Below are 23,858 nucleotides of genomic sequence, written 5' to 3'. Positions count from 1 at the left end.
CCCCGTTTTCCCTCTTATTAACATCTTGCTTTAGTGTGGTACTTTGTTATAACTGGTAAGCTAACACTGATACTTTCTTTCTTTCCTTCTTTCTTTTTTTCAGAGAGAGAGGGGGAGAGGTTGGCAGAGAAAAGGGAGAGGGAGAGAATCTCAAGCAGGCTCCATGCCCAGCACAGAGCCCAACCTAGGGTTTGATCTCACAACCCTGAAATCATGACCTGAGCCAAAATCAAGAGTCACACACTTAACCCTGAGCCATCCAGGTGACCCTTATTTATCTAAGAGAAAGAGAGAGAGAATGTGTGCATGCGTGCACATGCAAATAGGGGAGGGGCGGAGGGAGAGGGAGAGAATCTCAAGCCGACTCCCCACTGAGCATGGAGCCCGATGGAGGGCTCCATCTCACGACCCTGAGATCATGACCTGGGCAAAATCAAGAGTCAGATGAGTAACCAACTGAGCCATCCAGGCGTCCCTCTAGAGGAGATTTTAACGAGTAGGTCTCATGGGGCCGCAGAAGAAATAAATGCCTATAATATCCTGTCCTTCTGCCCCTGCCCAACTCAGCAGCAGAGAGACTCTGTTATAACCCAAGATGGCACACATCTATTCCTCTCCTCAGGACCCTCCAAGAACGCCCGGCTCACTGAGAGTAAATTCTGTCCCCGCCTCTCTGGGTCTCTGCCTCTAGTGACCTTGTCCTACCACAAAGAGACCTGAGGACCTGTCCACAAGACCCTGTATGACGCGATCCCATTCACCTCACTTCCCCCCCACACACACCGCCCTGCCACTTGCTGACTCCATTCCAGCCCCATTGGCCTCCTGGCTGGTCTTCCCCCCCAACACACACGGGACACATTCTGGGTTCGGGGCCCCTTGTTTCCGCCGCCCCGCTGGCTCTCCCACCAGGGCTCCCCAGGGCTGACTTCCTCTTCTGTTCACCAGTGCGGCCCCTCCCGGCCACTCAGCAGAGCGTTGCCATCCTGTGCTATCCAGAGGGCAGACAGAGCCTTCTCTCTGGCTTGTTCACAGCTGGGTCCAGGCTGCTAGTTTTATTTTCTGCCCCAGGAATGCCCTCGAAGCCTGCCAACACCCAGAGCCCCTTCTCCAAATGCCTGATGCAAGCCCAGCTGCAGCCCCCAATTCCTCCCCCAGGCCCCTGTCACCCACGAAGAGACACACACACAAGGCCCCAGCACTGAACTTTACTGCCTCCCTGGCAGAGAGGAGGCATTCTGGGCGCAGTGCCCGCGGGCGGGCGGGCGAGTCAGGGGCCGGTGGCGGGGTGTTTCTCTGCTGTATCGTGTGCGGCTCAGGTGAGGCGAGCTGGGTATGGGGGGGCCCTGGGCTGGGCGATTCTGCCAGTGAGAAATGGATTGTTCACGTACCCTTTGGGTCTATGAGACCCCTGGCGCCAGGGTGGGAAGAGCTGGGAGGGACTGCAGTGTCTTGGAGAAGTTGACCTGGTGGGTCCCTGAGAGCTCAGGGGCAGAGGGACACAGGGTGCGGGCGTCCACACCCTGCAGGTCCAGATGGGGAGAGGGGCCTGACCATGGGGGGCCCCTCCTCGGGTCGTCCCCTGGGGCGACAAGGCTGTAGTGGGCACACGGGGGCTCAGAGTTCGTCGTGGTGACGGGTCAGGTCCTCGCCGTAGTTGGTGGCCTGGCTACCCACGAACATGTTCCAGTTACTCAGGATCTCGGCCTTGCTCAAACGCCCATCCTGGAGGGAGGGTCAGAGGGCAGCAGAGGTGACAAGGGGCCCTGCCTGGGAGACTCCTCTCTGAACCTTAGTATGCCCCCCCCACCCTGGGGGTCTCTGTCCCTCCCTTTCCCCCACCCCCCACCCTCCATCTCTGTGTCCCTGGCCCAAGAGGGCCCCAGGGCAGCTCCAGGCCCGGTCCCGCCCGTCTACACAGCCGGCCCCCTGCACACACCTTGTCCGTGTCACTCTCGTGCAGCAGGTGGTTGGCTTCCACCAGCGGCTGGTCCTGGGCGGGGGGCAGCACCCAGTGGCCCACCTCACTGCCGTCCAGCCGCCCGTCCTTGTTCAGATCGCGGAAGTCCCGGAACTGCTCCCGCTCCGTCTGCACCCAGGCCGGCTCCTCCTCCCCGGGCTCGGCCGAGTACAGATCCGCTGGGGCGGGCGACGGGGGCAACGTCAGACGGTTCCAAGCCGGCGGGCACCCCGGGGCTCCGTCCCCGCCCTGACGCCGCCTCCCCAGGCCAAGGCACCTGCTCTCCCACCTCGGCCTCCTCTTCTGTTGGAAGGGGACTAAGAGCGACACCGCCCTACCAGGTGATCGCCTTGCTACAGGGAAAGGGACTTGATGGATTGATCATTTCCTCGACGGGCTGTCAATTCATTTGCCTGAGACGCATCTGAAATGCTGTGTGCCCCGTGGGCGCAGGCCATGTGAGCAGATACTAAAAAGCCACCCTTAGGACAGCTCACCCCACTTTAAGAAGCTCCCTCGGGACGCCTGGGTGGCTCAGTCAGTTAAGCGTCTGCCTTCGGCTCAGGTCATGATCCCGGGGTCCTGGGATCGAGCCCCGCATTGGGCTCCCTGCTCAGCTGGGAGCCTGCTTCTCCCTCTCCCTCTGCCCCTCCCCCTGCTTGTGCTCTCTCTCTCTCTCTCTTTCAAATAAATAAATAAATAAATAAAATCTTTTTTTAAAAAACATTAAGAAAAGATTTAAATAAATAAATAAGCTTTAATTTTTTTTTTAATTGTGGTAAAAAGCACATAACATAAAGTCCACCGTTAGTGGCATTTAATACATTCACAATGTTGTACAACAACCACATCAATCCAGAACATTTTCATCCTCCCGAAAGGAGACTCCTTTCCCATTAAGAAGTGACCTCCTGGGGCGCCTGGGTGGCTCAGTTGGTTAAGCGACTGCCTTCGGCTCAGGTCATGATCCTGGAGTCTCGGGATCTAGTCCCGCATCGGGCTCCCTGCTCGGCGAGGAGCCTGCTTCTCCCTCTGACCCTCCCCCCTCTCATGTGCTCTCTCTCTCTCATTCTGTCTCAAATAAATAAATAAAATCTTAAAAAAAAAAAAAAAAAAAAAGAAGTGACCTCCTATGCCCCCACCCCCCCTCCAGCCCTGGGCAACCGGTGATCTAATTCCTGTCTCTATGAATTTTCCTATCCTGAACATTTCCTGTAAACAGAGTCATACAATACTGTGGTCCTTTCTGTCTGGCTTCTTTCACTTGGCATAGTGTTTATTTTTGTATTAAAGTGTAGCTGACACACAATGTTACATTAGTTTGGGGTGTCATAGTGACTTAGCATAAGGTTTTGAAGATCTAGCATCTATGAGTACTTCCTCCCTTTTTATGGCTGAATATCATCCCATTGTATGGATCTCCCACCTTCTGTTTAGCATTCATCCGCTAGGGGCATCTGTGTTGACTAGATGTCATTGTATGAGCTGGGTGCTCTATTACGGCCCCTCCCTTTTAAAAAAAAAATTTTATTTATTTATTTGTCAGAGAGAGAGAGAGCACAAGCAGAGGGAGCGGCAGAGGGAGAGAGAGAAGCAGGCTCTCCGCTGAGCAGGGAGCCTGACTTGAGGCTCGATCCCAGGACCCCGGGATCATGACCTGAGCCGAAGGCAGACGCTTCACCAACTGAGCCACCCAGGTGCCCCTTTACTACCACCTTTACAGGTAAGTACAGGTAAGGAGGCCGTACAGGTAAGGAGGCCGAGAGAGATCGAGGAACTCATTTCCCGTCCCTTGGCTGGGAGGTGGGAGGTGGGAAGCATGCACGCTTGCTCTGGAGCCTACACCCTTGAGCTCGGTGTACCCCCACTTCTCCCACCTTCCCTGACACGCCACCCACCCTCCCAGCCAGGGTCAGGGCCCGTGACACCCCCTCCATCCTCTGGCTCATATTCTTCCCTATACCATTCAACAGTTGTGAAATTACATTGCTCTGGGGAGTCCCGGGGTCCTGCCTGCATCTGTCTCCCCAGAACCCCACAGGGAAAGGAAGTAGCCTAGGGGGCAGGGTGGGACACTAGGCTTGGCGTGGACTGCCATCCTGCACCACCTCAGCCAAGTAAGTATCTACCCCTCAGGCCTCAGCTTCCTCATCTGTGAAATGGGGCAATAATCCATCTTGTCAGTTGATATGTGGATTAAGGGAATTTACAAGTTGTTAACCACTTAGAACAGAGTCTAGCGTGTGGTAACAATGAGTCAGCTGCTGCAATTACTCAGTGGGGATGCTTGAATTCTGACCAAAAAAAAAAGACTTCTATCTTCCTCACAGATATAAGAAAGATAAATTATGCTTAAATAAAAATGTCTTGCCTGCACGTTTGTTCCATAAAAACATGCTATAGAAAAATGTTTTCAAACTCGTAAAAATATCCATGTTTAACAGCTTTCCCCTCAACCAAATTCTTTGCCCCCTGAGGACAGGGGTAGAGGCGGGGCCAAGGGGAAATTTGGGGGTGTCACGAGGGCCCCCCAAATTCTGAGTAACAGGAGACACAGCCTTTGCTGTGCAAATGCAGGTTCAAGACAAGCTCCGACTTCCCAAACGCAACCACTGCAGCCCCTGAGGCCTGATTTTGTAGATACTCCAGACTCTCCCAGGTAGGAACCTAGTCTGTGACATTCTCTGCTGCATCCGCAACCACAAACATGCAGTAGGTGCTCAGTACGTGTTTCCTGGCACACAGTGGGCACTTAATAAATGCTTTTTTGGTCCGGCACACAGAAGGCACTAGATAAATGTTTCCTGGGCCTAGCACATAGTAGGTGCTTGATAAAGATTTGCTATGCCCAACAAATATACATACTCAACAAATGTTTGCTGGGCCCAACACACGGTGGGGGATCGATAAATACGTTTAGGGCCCAGCACACAGTAGGTGCTCAATTAATGTTTGGTGGCTACATGAACTCAATCAGGTGCCCCTGCCCCCACTTCAGAGGGCTGTTGCTCTCCTATGAGTGATATGCATTGGGCTGCTTGGGGGAGGACAGGCGTCCTCAGGGAGAGGATCAGGTCCCACTCACCGATGTACTCATCCACTTGGACGTAGCCATCTTTGTTCTTGTCCAGATCCTCCAGGGTTTCCTAGGGGAAAGAGAGGCATTGGGGCTGGCTCCCGAGGAAGGCTGGCCCCCTGCGGTTGGGATGGGAGGTTCTCTTAGGGAATCGGGCTTGGGCTTCGCTGTATGGCCAGGCATCAGAGCAGTCTCAATGGGGTCTACGACAGGTAGGGGTGGGGGTAGGGGTTGGGTGGCTTTCTGGGGCGTATAATGATGCAGGCCCTACCTGCCCTTGGTGCGTGGGGGCCAGGGAACCCAGATACCCTGTGATGCACAGGTTGCTTCCACCCAAGGAGACCTGTCCTGCATCCCCCACACTTTTCTCACACACAACAGCACACACTCTCCAAGGGCTGAAGTGTCTTCCCAGTTAGCAGAGCCTAGATCCTAGCTCCGTTTACATATGAGCATGACATACTTGGTGGACCATTGAGACACACGCTCAGTACCTCTGCTCTTGGTTTTCTCCCCACTTCTTGAGCAAACAGCTTCTGTTCCCCACTTTTTTAAAGATTTATTTATTATTGGGGGGAGTGAGGACAGAGGGAAAGGGTAAGCGGACTCCCCACTGAGTGCGGAGCGCAAGGTGGGGCTCAATCTCATGACCCTGAAATCTTGACCTGAGCCAAAATCAAGAGTCAGACGCTGGGCGCCTGGGTGGCTCAGTTGGTTGAGTGACTGCCTTCAGCTCAGGTCATGATCCTGGAGTCCCCGGATCGAGTCCCGCATCAGGCTCCCTGCTCGGCGGGGAGCCTGCTTCTCCCTCTGACCCTCCCCCCTCTCATGTGCTCTCTCTCTCTCATTCTCTGTCTCAAATAAATAAATAAAATCTTTAAAAAAAAAAAAAAAGAGTGAGACACTTAACCGACTGGCTTAACCACCCAGGCGCCCCTGTTCCCCACTTTTATATTCAAACTCACTCACTGTAGTATGGTTTAGGGTCTGAGAGTGCACTATGCCTTCTTCACAAAGAAAGCTCCAACATTTAAGGGTTGCCAGAAAAAATACAGGATGCTCACTTTCAACTTGCAGATGAACAACTGATAATTCTTTAGTATAAGGATGTCCCACACAATATCTGGAACATACTTATACTACAGGACACAGTTACATTTGAATTTCAGATAATTTTTTTAAGCATAAGTATGACCCAAATATTGTGTGGGACATACTTATACTAAAAAAAAAAATTTAGGGACGCCTGGATGGCTCAGTTGTTAAGCGTCTGCCTTCAGCTCAGGTCATGATCCCAAGGTCCTGGGATCAAGACCCACATCGGGCTCCTGGCTCAGCGGGGAGCCTGCTTCTCCCTCTCTCACTCCCTCTGCTTGTGTTCCCTCTCTCCCTGTGTCTCTCTCTCTCTCTCTCTGTCAAAAAATAAATAAAATCTTAAAAAAATAAATAAAATAATTTGTCTATATTATTTGTTATAAATTCAAGTATAATTGAATGCCCTTTGTTATTTGCTAAACCTGGTAACTACAGCACTTATATTAAAATTCTTGTTATTTCGGGCACCTGGGTGGCTCAGTTGGTTAAGCGACCGCCTTCGGCTCAGGTCATGATCCTGGAGTCCCGGGATCGAGTCCCGCATCGGGCTCCCTGCTCAGCAGGGGTCTGCTTCTCCCTCTGACCCTCTTCCCTCTCTTGCTCTCTGTCTCTCATTCTCTCTCTCTCTCAAATAAATAAATAAAATCTTTTAAAAAAAAAATTCTTGTTATTTCTTATAAGTGACTTTCCATTATTTTTTTTTTTATTAGGCTCCATGCCCAATGTGCAGCTTGAACTTATGACTCTGAGATCAGGAGTCACATGCTCTACTGACTGAGCCAGCCAGATGCCCCCTATAAGTGACTTTCCTTTAGTTTCCCCTTTCTGTAGTATAGTTGGGGCCAACACTTATGGTTTGAAGTCCTGTGTCGGGGGGGTTACACTCGATATCCATGAATGTGAAAGATGACAGGAGAGTTTAGACAAGGGCTCTGCAAACTCTTTCCATAAAGGGCCAGAGAGGAAATAGTTCTGGCTTTGCGTGCCATATAGTCTCTGTTGAACCGATAGAACTCTCTCTGGTTGTGGCACATGGAAGCCTAGGGGCGTGGCTGTTTGCAATAAAACTTTATTTGCAAAAACAAGCTGTGGGCTGGATTTGGCTGTGGGTTGGATAGTTTGCTGACTCCTAGTGTGGACCACGGATTCAACTGCCGGGGTTCAAATCTGGGCTGGGCCACTTCTGGTCTGGGTGATCTCAGGCAAGTCCCCTCACCTCTCTGTGCCTGGTGTCCTCATCTATAAAATGAAGAGGATAGCGCACCAGGGTGGCTCAGCATGTTAAGCGTCTGCCTTGGGCTCAAGTAATGATCCCAGGGTCCTGGATTTGAGCCCCGCATTGGGTTCCCTGTTCAGCAGGGAGTCTGCTTCTCCCTCTGCCCCTCCCCCTGCTTATGCTCTCTCTCTCTCTCTCTCTCTCTCTCAAATAAATAAAAATCTTTTTTTAAAAAAGATTTTTATTTATTTATTGGTCAGAGAGAGAGCAGACGCCCAACCGACTGAGCCACCCAGGCGCCCCTCAAATAAATAAAATCTTTAAAAAATAATAATAAAGGGGCGCCTGGGTGGCTCAGTTGTCAAGCATCTGCCTTCGGCTCAGGTCATGATCCCAGAGTCCTGGGATCGAGCCCCGCATCGGGCTCCCTGCTCAGCGGGGAGCCTGCCTCTCTCTCTGTCTCTTATGAATAAATAAATAAAATCTTAAAAAAAAAAGAAACCACTAAGCAGGGGCGCCTGGGTGGCTGAGTTGGTTAAGCGACTGCCTGCGGCTCAGGTCATGATCCCAGCATCCTGGGATCGAGCCCCGCATCGGGTTCCCAGCTTGGCGGGAAGCCTGCTTCTCCCTCTCTCACTCCCCCTGCTTGTGTTCCCTCTCTCGCTGTGTCTCTGTCAAATAAATAAATAAAATCTTTAAAAAAATAATAAATAAATAATAATAAAATGAAGATGATAGCCCACCCCCATAGGGTCACCATGATGACCCAATCAAGCCAATACTCAGGTAGGTGTTACCACAGTGCCCCTGGTATGCAGGACACATTCAATCAGGGTCTGTTAAATAATCTCAACTCAGGGGGCCCCTGGCTGGCTCAATGAGTAGAGCATGCGACTCTTGATCTTGGGGGTTGTAAGTTCGAGCCCCACGTTGGATGTAGAGATTACTTAAAAAATGAAATCTTAAAAAAAACTCAACTCAGGAGAGTAAAAGGTATAATGACATTATTCGCTATAAAAGAGGGACGTTGGGCCTTGGAGGATGGAGAGTCTAGAGGGTTCGAGAAGGTCGGGTTAATGACATCTCTCCTCTCCAGATCGTAGTCATCTCTGGAATGGGCTGGACGCCCCACCTCAACGGTGCACACATCAAGTCAGTAAAATGCCTGAGAAATATCTAAAACAACTGCAAATGCATATCCTAGTGGGACCAGTGATTCCACCGCTAGAAGCGGTGTAGTTATATTGACGCATGCATGTAATGTGACATAATGAGCATTTATCACCAGTCAGTTCTGCAGTTTTACATGTATTAACTCATCTAGTCCCTATAACCAGCCTTGATGTAGGAACAGTTATCAGCACTACCCTTTCATAGACAAGGAACAAGTCCAGAGAGGTTAAGTAATTTGCCCAAGGTCACACAGCCAGGAAGCTGCCGGGCTGGGATTTGAACCCAGGCCTTCTTCTGGCCTCAGAGCCCTTGATCCTAACAGGCTTGCCATAGACCCTCAAACCAGCTCTGGAAATGGAGCTACAAGAGAGGAGATGAGGAAGGCAGAGGATTATCCACCTTTTTTGCATCCTTTGGGCATTTAAACACATCAGTATGTTAAGCTGTTTTAGACATACAACTACATTTTAAAAATAATTTGTGGGGATGCCTGGGTGGCTCAGTCGGATAAGTGTGTGTCTTCAGCTCAGGTCATGGATCGAGCCCCACATTGGGGTTCCTGCTCAGTGGGAAGCCTGCTTCTCCCTCTCTCTCTGCCTGCCGCTCCCTCTGCTTGTGTGCTCTCTGACAAATAAATAAATGAAATTTAAAATAACAATAATTAGTGAAAAGTTAGGCATGGTAGAAATGGGTATAGATCCTTCCACGAAGAGTGAACCCTTATGTGAACTGTGGACTTTGGATGGTGATGTGTCAGTCTAGGTCCATCCATTGTAACGAGTGTCCCCACTCTGGGGCAGGATGTTGATGTGGGGGAGGCTGTGTGAGTGTGGGGGCAAGGGGGATGTGGGAAATCTGGGGACCTTTTGCTCAATATGGCTGTGAACCTAAATCTGCTCTAAAAATTAAGGTCAGGGGCGTCTGGCTGGCTCCGTTGGTGGAGAATGTGACTCTTGATCTTGGGGTTGTGGGTTTGAGCCCCACATTGGGTCTGGAGATCACTTAAAAATAAAATCTTGGGCACCTGGGTGGTTCAGTCAGTTAAGCATCTGCCTTCAGCTTGGGACATGATCCCAGGGTCCTGGGATCAAGCCTCCAAGCCCTGCATTGGGCTCCCTGCTCAGTGGGGAATCTGCTTCTCCCTCTCCCTCTGTATGTGCTCTTTATCTCTCTCTCTCTCAAATAAATAAATAAAATATTTAAATAAATAAATAAAAATAAAATGCCTGGGTGGCTCAGTCGGTTGGGCATCCGGCTCTTGGTTTCCACTTGGGTCATGGTCTCAGGGTTGTGGGATTGAGCCCTGCATGGGGCTCCATGCTTAGTGTGGATCTGCTTGAGGTTCTCTCTCTCCCTCTCCCTCTGTCCCTCCCCTTGCTCACACTCTCTCTCTAATAAAGTTTTTTTTTAAAGATTTTATTTATTTATTTATTAGAGAGCGAGCGAGAGAGAAACAGCATGAGACGGGGGAGGGTCAGAGGGAGAAGCAGGCTCCCCGCCGAGCTGGGAGCCCGATGCGGGGCTCGATCCCAGGACCCCAGGATCATGATCTGAGCCGAAGGCAGTTGCTCAACTGACTGAGTCACCCAGGCGCCCCTAAATAAATAAAATCTTTTAAAAATAAAATAAGAATAAAAATTAAGATCTGTTGGGGAGAAAAAGAGGGGAAAAAAAACCCTTCCACTATTGGGGCACCTGGGCGGTTCAGTTGGTTAAGTGTCCAAGTCCTTATTTTGGCTCAGGTCACGATCTCAGGGTCATGAGATTGAGCCCCGAGTCAGGCTCCACACTCAGCATGGAGCCTGCTTAAGATTCTCTCTCCCTCTCCCTCTCCCCGCCTCACAATCTCTCTCTCTCTCTCAAAAAAAAACAACCTTCCACTATAAAATGGAGAAGAAATTGGAATTGGCACAAAAATTATAAAGGAATAGGAAGAAGATGGGCCAGCGGAAGTGGCCTCAGGGTAGATACTCCATGTATGGGGTTGGGGTTTTCCTGGGGTTCGGCCAGGACTGGGGCTCCCCAAGGCACTTCTGGGGAATGTGTTTTCAGGCTGAGGGCCCGGACTCCAAATGTGAGCACATGAAGGGGAAAGCAGGACCAGGAGAGATCAGACACTGGGAGGTCTGGTGTTGGGCAGCAGAGAGGTTGCCCTCCACTGATCTGTTTGTGGGCTGGGCTCCCTGGGGAAGGTGCTAGAAGACCAGGTGACTGGATCCCCCAAGGTAAGCACTGGAAGGCTGGCCCTGACATCAGAAGCCTGGGTCCCAGGAGGGGGGATGGGAAGAGGAGAAGTCTCCTCGGGCCTGAACTCACCGCAATCACGATGTCCCGCATGTGAGGGAACTCTTCGGGGTGCAAGAAGGCTGTCAGCTCCTCCCGAGTGGCCATCGAGTCCCCGTCCTGGTCCGCCACCCGGAAACGCCGCTCATCCCGAGCCAGCATCTTCTTGTAGGTCTCGGCGTCCTCCACATCGTGAAATTCTTCACCTGGGGAAGGGAGGGAATCTCGTTCAGCTGTGCTTTAATGGAGGGCACACAGGGCAGGTTGAGGGAAAAGACAAAGGATCCAGCTCGGTGGAGTCAGGGCAAGAAGGCCTCCACAGAACTGGTAATAATTAATATATATTCATTGTTTGTATATATTAGCAATCTTGTTGCGAGAGCTTATTAATAATCTTTTTTTATAAGATTTTTATTTATTTATTTGACAGAGAGATAGAGAGCACAAGTAGGCAGAGCGGCAGGCAGAGGGAGAGGGAGAAGCAGGCTCTCCACTGAGCAGGGAGCCGGACGTGGGGCTTGATCCCAGGACCCCAGGATCATGACCTGAGCCGAAGGCAGCCGCTTAACCGACTGAGCCACCCAGGCGCCCCGCGAGAGCTTATTATATGCAAAGCTCTTTACCTACAAAATTGCATTTAATTCTCACAAAAAAGCAAGTCAAGAGAGTTTTTTCATTTATTCTCATTTTATGAAGGAGAAAACAGATTCCCACAGAGAGGGAACAACCAGCCCAAAGTCACGTAGCCAGGAATGATGAACTTTGAGTGGACACTGGCCCTTTGGGCCCCAAGGCCACCCTCTGGTGCAGTAAGTTATGCTGACTCAGGTTATAGGACAGAGAAGAGGAGAAGGGCGTTTTCAACAAAGGAAAGGGTATGAGTGGAATGTGGAGGTTTGAAGAGCTCCCGAGTTCAGGGAAACTACAGAAGATCCATATGACTGGTCAGAAAATGCAGAAAAACAAAGCCAGAGGGGTGGGCTAGGCTGGGCTGAGAAGCTGGGAGTCTCCTCTGGAGACCCTGGGGAGCCATGAAGGGCTGTGAGCAGGGGAGGATCAGGGTCAACTCTGGGTGTGGAAAGACCCCTCTGGGGATATATGAGGGACAGGCTGGAGGAGTGTGGAGGAAGGGTCCAGGAGGGAGAGAACAAGAGCTGTGGGGATCGAAGGGCTGGAGCATGGGGACAGACAGAAGGGAAAGCAGTCAGGGGATGGGGTAAATAGATTTGAGGGTTTTTTTTTTTTTTTTTTTTAAGATTTTATTCATTTGATAGAGAGCACAAGCAGGGAGAGCTGCAGAGGGAGAGGGAGATGCAGGCTCCCCGCTGAGCAGGGGGCCCGATGCGGGACTCGATCCCAGGACCCCGGGATCATGACCTGAGCCAAAGGCAGATGCTTAACCAACTGAGCCACCCAGGCGCCCCAGGATTTGGGGTTCTGTCAGAGATCAACGGTAAGGATGACAGGGCATGGGAGGTAGACGTCCCTGGTCAAGGATCCCCCAGTCACGGTAACGGAGGTCGTGGATGCGAGTGAGAAGCCAGATAACAGGGATTGCGAGTGTCGGGGTGATGGGGTACTGGAAGTGGGTAGAACTTGATCAAGGGTTGGAAGTCAAAGGTTAGGGATTCTGTTTCATAGGCTGACGGTTCTCAGGATGAAGCTGTCAGAAAGGTCAGGGTCACAGTGTGTGTGTTTTGGGAGGAGCAGGAGTCGGGGTCTCGCCGCGTACCCGGCGCGTAGTGGCCATAGGTGGCGTTGCGCAGCTCCTCCCAACCCACACGCCCGTCGCGGTCCGTGTCGTACGTGCTCCAGGCCGCGCTCACCGAGTCCCGTATGTGCCGCTGCTGCGTGTGCGCGATCCAAGCACGGAGCTCGGCCAGCGACACCCAGCCGTCCCCATCCCCTGCACGGTCCATGCGGTCCACGATGCGCCTGCGAGTCGGGGCGGGGCACACGTCAGTCCCGGACTCCGCCCACCCCGGAGACCCGCCTTCGTCCAGGCTCCGCCCCTCACACGGAACCACGCCCCCACTCGAGACACACCCCCATACAGGGTTGATAAAGTGGTCCCAGAGCCGCCCGCACAGAGGGGGGCAACTGTCAATCCCGGGGCCACGCCCAGGGCAGGGCTCCGCCCCTCAATCCAGACCCAGAGGGTCTACGGCTGGCGCCGCGGTCCTCCACACGCCCTGGTTGGGGGGAAGGACCTACGGCAATCCAGGGCCACACCCTCCACCCTGACTGCGCCCCTGGAGCCTCACTTGTCCCCTCTCTCGTTTGTCCGAGTTGGGGTGGGGGCAGGGAGGCGGTGGCACACCGCGCCCCTCGCCCACAGGTCCCCTATCCCATGACTCTCTCTGAACTCTGATGGCCACGGCCACGCACACACCCGACCTCTCGCAGTTTCAGGCGCGGCGGTCTTCAGACCATCCCCTCCAACCCGCCCCCTGCCCCGCCTGCCTGGCTGCGCGGGCCTGTTCAGGCCCCTCTCCCTCCAGCCCCACCCTATGCTGCGTCCCGCCCCTTTCCCCTACTTTTTCCAGACTGTGCCCTAGAACCGTCACCCGCAACCCTGCGGGCTTGGCCTCCATCAGTCCCTTCCCCATGCTCTGGCCGGATCTTCTGCATCGTGCCGTCGCCTACGAAGCCCCTGAAGGCCCTTCCTCGCGCACCTTCTCTCGGGCCCCTCCTGTCTGCTCCCAGGCCCCCGCCTGCGGCCACTCCCCGCCACCGGTTTGGATCCTTACCCAACTGCTCACAGAGCCCACAGGGAGCGCTCCTCTTGGTCACCGTCCTTAAGCCCCGCAACCCAGTTCCCAGGGTCGACTCCGACACGGCCGTGCCCAGGTCGCCGCCCCCTCCCGCGCCAGGCCGTGTCTCCTCCGATCGGTCTGGAGCTGGAGTCCCCGGACTCACACGCTACCCTGAGGTTCAAGCTGTTGTCAAGAGCGTGGGCTCCACGGCCAGATATTCTGGGTTCAAATCCTGCCACCTCCTCTTGCTGGCTGTGTGACCGTGGGCAAGTCACTTAAAAAAAAACCAAACCTCTCTGTGCCTCAGTTTACCCCTCAGTAAAATGGAGGATAAATAATAGAACCTACCCTGCAGCGTGGTTGTGGGGTTAAATAAATTAACCCTTGTAAAGCACTTGGAACAGTGCCAGGCGTTGTAGTAATGCTATGCCAAATGCATTAGCCTCTCCCACTGCCTTTCCTCCTCCCTCCCTCCTTCACCCAACCCCATCCGTGCACAGTCTCCCAAAGCAGACCCAGTCACCACCACTCTCCCCCTGATCTAGTCATCATCGTCTCCTGTCTTCCATCTGGACGGCTGCAGTGGCCTCTTCACCAGCTCCCTGCTTCTTGCTCCCTATAGGCTGTTCCCCGAAAGGCAACCAGAAGGATTCTGATGAAACCTAAGTCAGCTCACGTCCTCCCTCTGCTTAGAGCCCTCCCATGGCTCTCCTCTCCCCCAGAGAAACGCTGAAATCTTCACTGTGGCCTGAAGGCCCTGACCTCTTTGTTCCGACTCTGCCATCACCTTCCACCTTCTCCTCTTCGTTCACTGGGTTCCAGCCACACGGGCCTCACTGTTCCTCAAATATCAGGCCCGCTCCTGCCTCAGGGCCTTTGCACTTACAGTTCCCTCTGCCTGGAATGCTATTCCCCCATATAGCCACATTGCTCAAATATTACCTTCTCACTGAGGCCTCCCTTCACTTCCCTGTTTAAAATTACAACCCTGAGTCCTCCCCTCCATCTCTCTCCTACCCCAGACGGGCTCGGCTTTCCTCTGGGCTGAGCTGGTCGAATTCCTTGGCCACTTCCTGTCCCAGGAAAGCCTCATGGTCGTATTGGAAGTTCCCGTGGGCGTCATCATGAGGGGCCTCGCTCAGGGGCGCCGCCTGGTGCACCCTCCCCTGGCCATGAGGGCCTGCGTCAGGGGATGGCTTGCCCTGGGCCCCGCGCCTGAGCAGCAACATCAGCAGCAGAAGTGATGGTCGCCACATCATCAGTCCCTAGGGAGCGGTGGAGGCTGGGAGTTAGGGGTCACAGGAAAAAGAACAGAGACAGGACAGGAGAATGGGGGTGGGGATGGAGAGACCGAAGACAAGACAGAGAGATGGTAGCTGGCCACAAAGTTTAGGGCTCAAGAAAGGCCGGGGGGTGGGAAAAAGGGGGGCGGGGTTCTCAGAGGTAAAACCAGAGGTAGGGACTGAATCTTCTGAGGGAGCCCCAGAACGGTGCCAGAGCCGCTGCTGGGAAGTTTCAAGGGAGAGACGTGGCGCACTTCCCACGCAAAGTGTGGGCCGGGGTCGTGGCCAGAGAGCAGTCATGCAGGCCCCCAGGCGTTATTTGCAGCCCGGACCCAATTTCCAGACCCGAGAGAACCCGAACCGCTCTCCCTGGGCAAGCCACCCGCCCTCGCCTCCCTTTACCAGTTTCGCCAGCTTCACTTCTCTCTACACCGTCCGCTCTGCGTTCTCCGAAAAGATGCCCAGTTTGGCTGCTCTCCAGCCAGGCCCCGCCCCCCAACCAATGAGCGCTCATAAGGACTCCCCCCCCCCAGGGGCGGGGCCGGTGAGCTCCGCGAGGGCCGCGGGCGTCCCACGCCACGTCCACAGAGAAGAGCGCGGCCCCAGAGGTTCCGCCCGCCCCTTCGCAGGGCAGGCGGGTGGGCGGCCCCAGAGAGACTCGGATGCCGAGAACTACAATTCCCGGCAGGCCTCGCAGCGCCCGGCCGGACCACCGACCACCTCCAGCTGTTCTATTTCCCAAGCCTCTTGGGAGGTGGTTTGGGTTTTTTTTGGAGGGCTTTCTTTTTATTTTTAAGTTTATTTATTTTATTAAGTAATCTCTACACCGATGGTGGAGCTGGAGCTCACGACCCTAAGATCAAGAGTCGCATGCTCTTCCGACTGAGCCAGCCAGGCGCCCAGGGAGGTGTATTTTTATCTTTCCCTTTGTCAGCATGGTTTAAGAAAGAAGGGAACCAAGGGGCCAGGGGAGGCAACCCCTTCCCTCAAAGAGGGAACAATGCTTCTCTTCCTCTCCACCCAAGGAGTCAGGTCAGACTCCAGCCAAGAATTCCTCAAAATGCGAGGTACAGTGTAGGCATTTGGTAAGTATCTGTGAAACTTATGAATGAAAAAGACATGACTTGGTATATAAAATTGGCATATTCCACAACTGGCAAATGTTAGTCTCCGCAGAGATCTGAAGCCCAGGGCTTAGGCTATTTATCCGCCCCCCTACACACACACACACACACACACACGTGTTCTCCTACCTCCCCTGCCTAAAAGTTGAAATGATAAGAACACAATGATTCGGGCCCAAACTCGTGTTTATATGTGGAGGTGGGAAAGAGCCATGATCATCAGGAAGGGAAACTGAGGCAGGCCACAGAAGGAGAAATCCAGAAGGTCATCCGGCCCAGGACTCTTTCTGGAGGCTCAGAAATACCAGGATTCCAGGAGGTGTCACAGCATGAAGGGGACCTGACTACATTAGCTGGTGGTAGCCAGGATGGAGGATGATCATCAGGCAGCTGCTGAGAATGCATTTACATGCTAAGAGTCAGCATCCTTGGGCACACCAGGAGTGGGCAGGAGGGCCCCTTCATCGTCCCCACTGAGAGACATCCAAGGGGCTGAGGGAAGAGGAAAGGGGGGGAGGTCATGAGAATCTCTGAAATCTTCTGGGTTCCTGACTGCCCCTCCCCCACGTGTGTCTGCCTGTCTGTCTTTCCCAATCTCTGTCCTACTCCACAGGTTTCTGTCCCCCTCCGAGCTTTTCTGTTTTCTCCCTCCAGTCTCCCCACCCACCATGTCTGTTTCTTTCTGTCTAGATCCGCGCCCCCCCCCCAGGTCTGTGTCTCCCTCTCCTTGGGGGTTTCTGTCCCTCTCTCTGAGTTCTTTCCCTCTTCCAGCTCCACACCTGGCAGCCCCTTTCTCATCCTCCTCCACAGCAGAGCTCCTCCTGCAGCCACTGCCGTGAGCAGTAAGAAGCTGACGACGATCCCAACCACTGGCACCGAGGATTTGGCTGGTGATTCTGCAGCCAGAGAATGATGTGAGATGCTGAGGGGACCCACCAGCCCATCTGAGTCAGGGCAGGAGCCTGGGGGTTCTCAGTCCCTCCCGACCTCAGCGATCCCAGCATCAGGTTTGGGGGAATGGGTGTGGACAGAGGGAACGCCAATCAGCTGATGTTCTAGGTCTGTGCAGAATGCTCCCACAGCGCATAGAACCAGCCACGGCAAGATGGGTCTCAGTCACACTGGCCGAGGGACCCGCAGCAGCAGGGTCCGTGGTATTGTGACCCGGAGAGGAAGGGCCGGCACAGAGCAGGAGAAGGTCAGACTCACAGAGGACTGGCAGTGGCTGAGCAATACACGGTCAGTCTTAGTGACGACTGGTAGCAGCAGACAACGAATGATCAGACTAGCAGCAGCAAGAGGGAAGGCGGTAAGACTTAGGGAGGACTGTCCAGAGTGGTTAATGGGTGGGCAGACTCAGTGAGGCCAGCAGCAGCAGGAGGGAAGGCAGTCAGACTCAAGGGGGACTGGCAGCAGTGGGGTGGAAGGACGAAAGGCAGCCAGAGACAAGGAGTATCATCACGCAGCAGGACCTCACCCAGCTCCACCGTGAGGGGCTGCGACAGCCCTGCGTGCTGCACCAGGCAGCGGTAGTGGTGCTCGTCGCCACTTTTGACTGTCAGCGAAGACCAGGCGTGGAAGGAACCGTCGCCATTGGGGCCAAGGTCACCTTCACCAGAGCCGGCGGCCAGCCCGTTCCGGAGGAATCGCAGTTGTAGCTCCGGGGGATAGAAGGAGAAGGCACTGCAGGTGAGCACAGAAAAGCCGGGGCTGCCGGGTCGGGCCTTCAGGCGCATGGAGGGCGGCTCTGCAGACAAACAAGCAGACAGACCTAAACCCGAAGCCCATGAACCCCTAGGGCCAGACCTAGTGAGGGTCGGGGAAGGACAGACAGAGGCCTCCATTCCTCCCACCATACCCAGCAGGCCCCACCGTGTGCCCTGCACTGTGCTGAGCCTGGAGAATATAGTGGCAAAGGTAAAGGGACCTTCCTGAGGGGATAGAGACCCCATCTATCCACGGTGAGGGTATCCACCGCTCGTCCATTCCTTCCTACAGTAGACACATACTGAGCATCAACCATGTGCCAGACACTCTTCTAGGTGCCCAGGACACAGCAGTGAACAAGACAGACCAAAGTCCCTGTCTTTGGGGAGCCTAGGTAGCTCAGTTGGTTAAGCATATGCCTTCGGCTCAGGTCATGATCCCAGGGTCCTGGGATCGAGCCCCACATCGGGCTCCCCGCTCAGCAGGGAGCCTGCTTCTCCCTCTCCCACTCCCCCTGCTTGTGTTCCCTCTCTCGCTATGTCTCTCTCTGTCAAATAAATAAATAAAATCTTAAAAAAAAAAAAGATAGTAAGCAGATATTATGAAAAATACCATACCAGTGCATTTGAAATTTAAATGAACTGGACAAATTCCTAGGAAATGCAACCTTTCAAAACTGACACAAGAAGAAATAAAAAACTTGAGTAGTCCTATAATGATTTAACAATTTTTAATCCATAATTTAAAACTTTCCAAAAAATAAAAGTCCAGGTCCAGGTGACGTCATTGGTGAATTTTTAAAACAAACAAAAACAAATAACACATCTACATCTAATTTAGGAAAAAAGGCTCCACTGCAATTCAGTGGAGGAGACAGGATGGTGGTCTTGCAACAAAGGAAGCTGGGTCAACTGGAGATCCACGAGGGACAAATAACCTTGACCCCTTACCTCACACCATCATACACAATTAACTCTAGATGGATTCACAGTTACATATAAAAGTTACTTATCAACCAAGCTTCTAGAAGGCCTAGAAGAATACCTTCATAGCTTTGGGAGAGGAAAGATTTCCTTAAGAGAACGCACACAAAGCTACAGATAAAAGATGGATGGATTGATCTTCATTAAAACTAAGAACTTTTGCGGGCACCTGGGTGGCTCAGTCATTAAGTGTCTGCCTTCAGCTCAGGTCATGATCCCAGGGTCCTGGGATCGAGCCCCGCATCGGGCTCCCTGCTCAGCGGGAAGCTCCCCCTGCTTGTGTTCCCTCTCTCGCTGTGTCTCCCCCTGCTTGTGTTCCCTCTCTCGCTGTGTCTCTCTCTGTCAAATAAATAAATAAAATATTAAAAAAAAACCCAACTAAGACCTTTTGTTCATCAAAAAGTTTCATCAAGAGGATGAAAAGACAAGCTGCACACCGGGAGAGGTTATTTCCAATAGAACCACCTGACATAGCCAAAAGACTCATATCCAGAATATATTAAGAACTCTAATAAGAAAAAGAGATAAAAATTCCTATTTAAAAATGGGCAAAACACTCAAACAACCACTCCAAAAGAGTGGACGCTCAACTGGTCAATAGTGCAAAAAAGTACCCTGTCACTAGTCATCAACTCATTTAACTGAATTTTTTTAAGGATTTATTTATTTGGGGGGAGGGGGAGGGAGAGAGAGAATTCCAAGCTGACTCCCTGCTGAGCACGGAGCCTGATGTGGGGCTCAGTCCCACAACCCAGAGATCACAACCTGAGCCAAAACCAAGAGTCGGAGGCTTAACCAACTGAGACACACACGCCCCCTCATTGATCTGATTTTGCCAGGGCGCCTGGGTGGCTCAGTCGGTTAAGCGACTGCCTTCGGCTCAGGTCATGATCCTGGAGTCCTGGGATCGAGTCCCACATTGGGCTCCCTGCTCGGCGGGGAGTCTGCTTCTCCCTCTGACCCTCCTCCCTCTCATGCTCTCTGTCTCTCATTCTCCCTGTCTCAAATAAATGAATAAAATCTTAAAAAAAAAAAAAAGAATGATCTGATTTTGCCAAATCATGTATACGATTATCATTTATCATCAGAGAATTGAAAAACGCATCACAGTAAGATACCACCACCCACCCACCGGAATGTTTCAAATTCAAGACAGACAATATCAAATTTGGCAAGTCTGTGGAGCACCTGGAGTTCTCATACACAGCTGGTGCGATTAGGAAATGGGTTCAACCCCCTTGAGAAAAGTGTTTAGCACTATGTACTAAAGCTAATCTGGGGCCTACACCACCATACACAAAAGAGCACATGCTCACAGTCATGTGAAATTCAAAATCACGCAACGCCATGGTGATAAAAATCGGGTCACTTGTTGCCCTTGAGAGGTATGGAATGGGAGGGGACACAAGGAAGTCTTGTGGGGTGCTGGAAATGCTCTAGATCTTGGTACGCAGGTACACGGGCATCCATTAAACTTAATCAAGCCATATACTTTAGGTAGGTGAGTTACACCTCAATAAAAAAGAAAAAACAAAGACACTATAGTGAATGAATGGACAAAACAACGGCATGGGATACGGTAATGGGGGTCATACTGGGGCACACTTTAACCAGGGTGATCAGGGAGGGCCCTGCTGAAGAGCTGACATCCAAGGTCAAACCTAAAGCATGAGAAGGACCCAGTCATGGCAGGATCCCAAGGAAGAGAACTGCAAGCAGAGGGAACAGCAGGAGCAAAGGTCCTGAGGAAGAAAAGAACCTGACACTTGGAGGAAGGGGTGAGAAAGCCAGCATGGCTGGGGTGTTGTGAAATTATAGTGACAGAAAGCAGCCAGGCCCAGCCACCTGCAGGGATTGTAGGCCACGGAGTAGAGGTTGCATTGTAGTGTAAGACTAGAGAAAAGTTAATGGGGGCAGTTTTAAGCAGTGGCGGGCTAGGAGCTCATTTATGTTTTAAAACATTCCTCTGACTGCTAGGTAGAGGATGGTCTGTACTGAGGGCCAGGATGGAAGCTGTGACTGCAAGATGGGGACACTGAGGACAAAAGAGCTCTAATTCCAACCCCTGAGAATCCCCCAGACATGCACAGAAGTACAGTTGGGGTGTTTTGGTGCTATAATGGGGGTCACGCAAGGCATCGTGGGGGTCCAAAAGAGGCAAGTGAAAAGCCTCACGGGCCACAGGAAAATCTCCCCAGCTGCGATACCAGAGGAACTGATGGAGGAGGGTGGAGGTGGAGAATGCGAGGGCTGGTGTAGGCTCAAGGAACTCTGGGTGAGCCTGTCTGGGTGAGCAAAGCAAATGGAGGCTGAGGAGAGGGACAGAGACCACGGCGCTTGGGGTCTCCAGGCCAGGCTGAGGAACTTGAGCTGTGTCCAGAGGTCTCTGAGAGCCAGGGGAGGGCTGCGTGCGGGAGAGGAGTGGGGGCAGCTCTGGGTGTAGAAAGACCCTCTGGGACATGTCCGGGAGGAGCTGCAGTGGGGAGGGTGGGGGCCAGGAGACCAGGGAAGAGGCTGCGGGAATACGATGAGGCCTATGGTGGGGGTGTGGGGATGGAGAGATCCATGGGGATGAGGGATTCTTCTGGAGGCCACTCACCCTTCCACTCCAGGTTTCCACGGCCCCTCTCCAGATGCCCCAGCAGCCGCTGGGGGCAGGAGTTGAGCAGGAAGGTCCTCTCCTTGCTGACCGCCCCGGCCTGTTGCATCCACGTCTTCTGGATGGTCTCAGTCTCGGGCCAGTCCCCGTTCCAGGTGCCCAACTTGGGGTCGAAATTCATGAAATCCTCGCCGTTCAGAGCAAACTTGGCCACAGGCACCGAGGTGTTGTCAGGGCCCAACTCACAGCCCAGCAGGCCCTGCAGGGTGTAGGGTCCTGGGGTGCCCACATACAGGTAAGCAGGACCCAGGAGCAGGGGCCCCGGCCCCTCCGCGCTCAGACCCCGGGGGGCCTGCTCTTACCTCCTTCCCCCAAGGCTCTCAGACCTTCAAGAAAGAGCTCCTGCTTGTTCCTCAGGTCTGTCGTCTCTTTCTCCCAGTACCAGGAGACCTGGTTTTCCCAGACCCAAGCCCCGCACGGATCAGCCTGGGCCCTCAGGTTATTGTAGCTCAGGTACTGCTGTGGCCCGAGCCACCCGGACACCCAGAAGGCAGGAGTCCCAGGGGCCGGAGAGGACACCGCCGTGAGGTGGTACAGGAGGGAGAAATGGCTGTCTGCTGGAGGGAGACAGAGATGAAGAGAGCCGGTGGGGGGAGGCCCTAGACTGGGAGCAGGACAGACACCTTGAAAGAGAAAAGACTCAACCCCAAAGAGCAAGGACGGACCCAGCGAGGGGGAGACAACCTTGGGGAGTGGGGGGCGGACACAGGATGCAGAGAGGAAAGGGACAGACTGGGGGGGGACAGACCCAGAGAGAGGAGCTGGGAAAAGACCCAGAGAGAGGGGGACAGGCTTGGTGGGGGGCAGACTTCGAGAGAAGGACAGATCCAGAACGTGGAGGACAGACTGGGGGTGGGGGGCGGGAGAGACAGAGGGGGGGTGCAGACCCAGAGTGGGGGGGTGACAGACTCAGAGAGAAGCGAACAGGTGGCCCGCAGACGCAGACACCGAGGGAGGAGGAACAGTGAGTGAGAAAGTGCCGCTCGGCGAAGGAGGTCGGGCCCGCCCGAGGGAAACCTCAGATTTCGCTTCCCTCGCCCCTTCCCGGCCGCCGGCGCCTCCCTCCTACCCGGCCGCCGCGGCCCCTCACCTGCGCGTAGTGTCGGCAGCAGGAAGAGCAGGAAACCGAGCCCCCAGGGCCGAGGCCGGGGGACCCCCATCCTGAGCTGGAGACCTGGGGCGGGAGGGGGAGCGTGACTGCTCCGACCCCCGCCCCGCCCCCGCCTCCCCCAGCTCCCGAGGGGCTCGGCCAGCACGCGCACCCGCGCCTGGGGGCCCCGCGACCGAGGCTGGCCACCCTGCCCTCCTCCCCGCTGAACTTTCACCCCTTCATTTGCTCCCTTTGGGTTAATTAATTACAGAGCCTGGATAGGCTGAGAGTTCTGCCTCGGAGCCCGGTCCCGCCTCTTCCTCCTCCCTCAGACCCTGGAATCCGAGTCCCAGCCCCTCCTCCTCAGACTGGGGAGGCCCGGCCCCCAGCCCCTCCTCCCTCAGACCCTGGAGTCCAGGCCCCCAGCCCCCTCCTTTCTGAGACCCAGGGGTCCCGGCCCCCAGCCCCTCCTTCCCCAGGCCCAGGAGTCCAGGGCCTCCAGGGCCTCCAGCCCCTCCTCTCTCAGACCCGAGAGTCCCTGCCCCGGGGCCCCTCCTTTCCCAGACCCAGGAGTCCAAAGCCCCCAGCTCCCTCCTCCCTGAGACCCGGGAGTCTAGACCCACAGCCCCTCCTCCCTCAGACCCTGGAGTCCTCACCTCCAGCCCCCTCCTCCCTCAGACCCAGGAGTCCAGGGTCTCCAGCCGCTCCTCCCTCAGACCCGAGGGTCCCTGCCCCCGGACCCCTCCTTCCCCAGACCCAGAAGTCCAAAACCCCCATGCCCCTCCTCCCTCAGACCCGGGAGTCCAGACCCCCAGCCCCTCCTTTCTGAGACCCAGGGATCCGGGTCCCTAGCCCCTCCTTCCCCAGCACCAGGAATCCAGCCCCCCCAGCCCCTCCTTCCCCAGACCCAGGAGTCCAAGTCCCCAGCCCTGTCCTCCCTCAGACAGAGGAGTCCAGGCCGCCCCCACCCGACCCCGGCCCCCCACACCACTCCTCCCTCAGACCCGGAGTGCAGGACCCCAAACCGCTCCTCCCTCAGATCCAGGAGTCCTGACCCTCGCCCGTCCTCCCGCGGCCTGGGCCCCAGCTCTGCTCACAGCAGCGAAGTTCCCTTCCAGCCTGCAGCCCTAGCTGGCTCCCGTGACTGGAGACCCCAGTTCCTCTCTCACATCCTGTCCGGAGACTGCTCCCTGACTTCAGGAATATCCAACCCCGCCCCTCAGCTGCAGGGCACACCCCAGGCCCTGCGCCCAGCCTCTCTGAGTATTTGTCTCTGCCTCTCTTGAAACTTTTTTCTTTGTTTCCTTTCTTTTTGGTCTCTGTCTGTTGCTCCCTGTTTTCTTATTTTGAGGGTGTCAGCCACCCAGCGAATTCATGACAAAGTTGAGAGCCCGAAACTGTCGGAGTCCAAATGTGGAGGTGTCAGGGGGTCCCCTTCTTACCTCGTTGTACA

General features: G+C 54.1%; 2 protein-coding genes across 7 annotated transcripts; both read right to left on the bottom strand.

The window, feature by feature from the left end:
* Positions 1–1,188: 1,188 nt before the first annotated feature.
* Positions 1,189–15,402, bottom strand: RCN3 (reticulocalbin 3). Of its 2 annotated transcripts, none has more exons than XM_045891939.3 (7): positions 15,245–15,402; positions 14,577–14,824; positions 12,536–12,738; positions 10,837–11,009; positions 5,046–5,106; positions 1,940–2,139; positions 1,189–1,725 (listed from the first exon to the last, which is right to left on the bottom strand). In XM_045891939.3, the coding sequence occupies exons 2-7, from the start codon at positions 14,816–14,818 to the stop codon at positions 1,618–1,620; spliced, it is 987 nt and encodes a 328-aa protein (XP_045747895.1). In that variant the 5' UTR covers positions 14,819–14,824; positions 15,245–15,402; the 3' UTR covers positions 1,189–1,617. The 2 variants fall into 2 exon arrangements, with proteins under 2 accessions (XP_045747895.1, XP_064437670.1); XM_064581600.1 differs by having other exon boundaries at positions 14,577–14,841; positions 15,245–15,330.
* A 732-nt stretch (positions 15,403–16,134) lies between these two features.
* Positions 16,135–23,652, bottom strand: FCGRT (Fc gamma receptor and transporter). 5 transcript variants are annotated; one of them, XM_045891933.3, is made up of 7 exons: positions 23,503–23,652; positions 22,406–22,489; positions 21,618–21,872; positions 21,256–21,531; positions 17,444–17,713; positions 16,746–16,862; positions 16,135–16,458 (listed from the first exon to the last, which is right to left on the bottom strand). In XM_045891933.3, exons 2-7 carry the CDS (start codon positions 22,473–22,475, stop codon positions 16,379–16,381), a joined length of 1,068 nt encoding a protein of 355 aa, XP_045747889.1. In that variant the 5' UTR covers positions 22,476–22,489; positions 23,503–23,652; the 3' UTR covers positions 16,135–16,378. The 5 variants fall into 5 exon arrangements, with proteins under 5 accessions (XP_045747889.1, XP_045747894.1, XP_045747890.1 ...); XM_045891938.3 differs by having other exon boundaries at positions 21,618–21,869; XM_045891934.3 differs by having other exon boundaries at positions 23,461–23,610.
* Between the last annotated feature and the right edge of the window lie 206 nt (positions 23,653–23,858).

The sequence above is a fragment of the Mirounga angustirostris genome, unplaced genomic scaffold (assembly GCF_029215605.1).
Source record: "Mirounga angustirostris isolate CCGP_5_RB_7025 unplaced genomic scaffold, mMirAng1.0.hap1 SCAF_16, whole genome shotgun sequence".
NCBI lineage: Eukaryota > Metazoa > Chordata > Mammalia > Carnivora > Phocidae > Mirounga > Mirounga angustirostris.
Note: the sequence above shows the minus strand (reverse complement) of the source record. Positions and strands in the feature narration are given on the sequence as shown.

Bases quoted from the DNA above. Each gene is read 5' to 3' on its own strand.
- RCN3 (XM_045891939.3), bottom strand. From the start codon at position 14,818: ATGATGTGGCGACCATCACTTCTGCTGCTGATGTTGCTGCTCAGGCGC. The intron at 5,107-10,836 runs GTGAGTTCAGGC...TCTTTCCCCTAG, and splicing joins TGCGGGACATCGTGATTGCG to GAAACCCTGGAGGATCTGGA. The intron at 1,726-1,939 runs GTGTGTGCAGGG...CCCTCCCTCCAG, and splicing joins ACGAGAGTGACACGGACAAG to GATGGGCGTTTGAGCAAGGC.
- FCGRT (XM_045891933.3), bottom strand. From the start codon at position 22,475: ATGGGGGTCCCCCGGCCTCGGCCCTGGGGGCTCGGTTTCCTGCTCTTC. The intron at 21,873-22,405 runs GTGAGGGGCCGC...GTCTCCCTCCAG, and splicing joins GCTGCCGACACTACGCGCAG to CAGACAGCCATTTCTCCCTC. The intron at 21,532-21,617 runs GTAAGAGCAGGC...TGGGCACCCCAG, and splicing joins GAGAGCCTTGGGGGAAGGAG to GACCCTACACCCTGCAGGGC.